Source organism: Otolemur garnettii, unplaced genomic scaffold (assembly GCF_000181295.1).
Source record: "Otolemur garnettii isolate 467f Iridium unplaced genomic scaffold, OtoGar3 scaffold00047, whole genome shotgun sequence".
In the NCBI taxonomy this organism is placed as follows: Eukaryota; Metazoa; Chordata; class Mammalia; order Primates; family Galagidae; genus Otolemur; species Otolemur garnettii.
This window is the reverse complement of record NW_003852442.1, coordinates 13505918-13507490: the sequence shown is the minus strand read 5'-3', so window position 1 is coordinate 13507490 and position 1573 is coordinate 13505918. Positions and strand designations below refer to the sequence as shown.

The following is a 1573-nucleotide window of genomic DNA, read 5'->3' as shown; positions in this document are numbered from 1 at the left end:
AGCTGGGACTACAGGTGCCTGCCACAACACCCAGCTATTTTTTTTGTTGTTGTCATTGTTACTTGGCAGGCCCGGGCTGGGTTTGAACCCCCTAGCTCTGGTATATGTAGCCGGTGCCCTAGCTGCTGAGCTACAGGTGCTGAGCCCTGGCCAATGTTTTTATTTATTTTTGAGACAGTCTCATTTTGTTGCCCTTGATTGAGTGTGTTACCCTTGGTAGAGTGCCAGGGTGTCATACTCTTGGACACAAGCAATCCTCTTTCCTCACTCCCCTTCCAAGTAGCTAGGATGACAGGCAGGCACCAAAACACCTGGCTATTTTTTATATCAGTTTTTTTTTTTTTGGCCAGGGCCAGGTTTGAACCTGTCACCTCTGGTATGTGACGCTGGCACCCTACTCCTTGAGCCACAGGTGCTGCCCTCAGCTGGTTATTTTTTAAAGATGGAGTCTCACTCTTGCTCAGGCTGATCTTAAACCCCCTCTGGGAGGCTAAGCTCAGGAGTTTATGTTTTTAAAACATAGTGAATGCTACAGATCTGGATATTTAATAATTCTCAATGTCCTGCCATTTCATCCTCAACTAAGAATCTTTTCTGTGGCTCAGTGCCTGTTGCTCAGTGGTTAGGGCACTGGCCACATACACTGGGGCTGGTGGGTTCCAACCCGGCCTGGGCCTGCCAAACAACAATGAAAACTACAACAATAACAACAAAAATAGCCGGGCGTTGAGGTGGGCGCCTGTAGTCCCACCTACTTGGGAGGCTGAGGCAAGAGAATCACTTAAGCCCAAGAGTTTGAGGTTGCTGTGAGCTATGACGCCATAGCACTCTACTGAGGGCAACATGGTGAGACTGTCTCAATCAAAAAAAGAAAGAGAAAGAAAAGAAAAAAAAGAATCACTTTTGTGTTCTAGACTTCAAAGGTGTTATGTTGTCCCCTCTCCAGAAAGTGTGTCAGAGTCCTGTCCTCCTAGGTGTTTCTTCAAGAAAATGGCTATTACTTCAATTTACTTTGAAATATTTGAAAATCTGAAGACAGATTTTTACTGGGTACATGGGTAGTCCATTCCTAGGAGACAGGGGCTTATTTTACCTCTGCTCTACCCATCTAGCCAGTAGTGAGAAAGAATTTTAAATTACCTGCTTTTTTGTTACACTGGTTGGCTGATCTTCATCTGATGCTGCTGGAAAACATTAAAAGGAGACTCATTTCAGAGATCACCTTTCTCTGTATAAGCCATTAGAAAAAGACACAGAGTGTCTCCATAGAGAAAACCTGATTCAAATTTCACAAGCACTGAGAAGAGAAAGGACATTGCTAAAGGATAATTTACTTTTGTCCTTTGTTTACAAACACCAATCATTCAGTCCATGAGGATCTGTTCAATGCAAGTGTACTGTATAGGCACTCAGTAAATGCTGAATGCTGGCTAATGGTGGATTTTTAGCTTTTTAAATTTAATTTTATTGATTGATTGATTGATTGATTGATTGCAGTTTTTGGCCAGGGCTGGGTTTGAACCCGCCACCTCCAGCATATGGGGCCAGCGCCCTTCTCCTTTGAGCCACAGGT

The 1573-nt window shown here is 43.9% G+C and overlaps 1 protein-coding gene across 1 annotated transcript in view; it reads right to left on the bottom strand.

The window, feature by feature from the left end:
* The window catches only part of TERF2 (telomeric repeat binding factor 2), a 38158-nt gene that overhangs the window by 1845 nt on the left and 34740 nt on the right, over positions 1-1573 (bottom strand). The window contains 1 exon segment of the mRNA XM_012806135.2: positions 1141-1184. Within this exon segment, the coding sequence (XP_012661589.2) occupies positions 1141-1184 (44 nt within the window).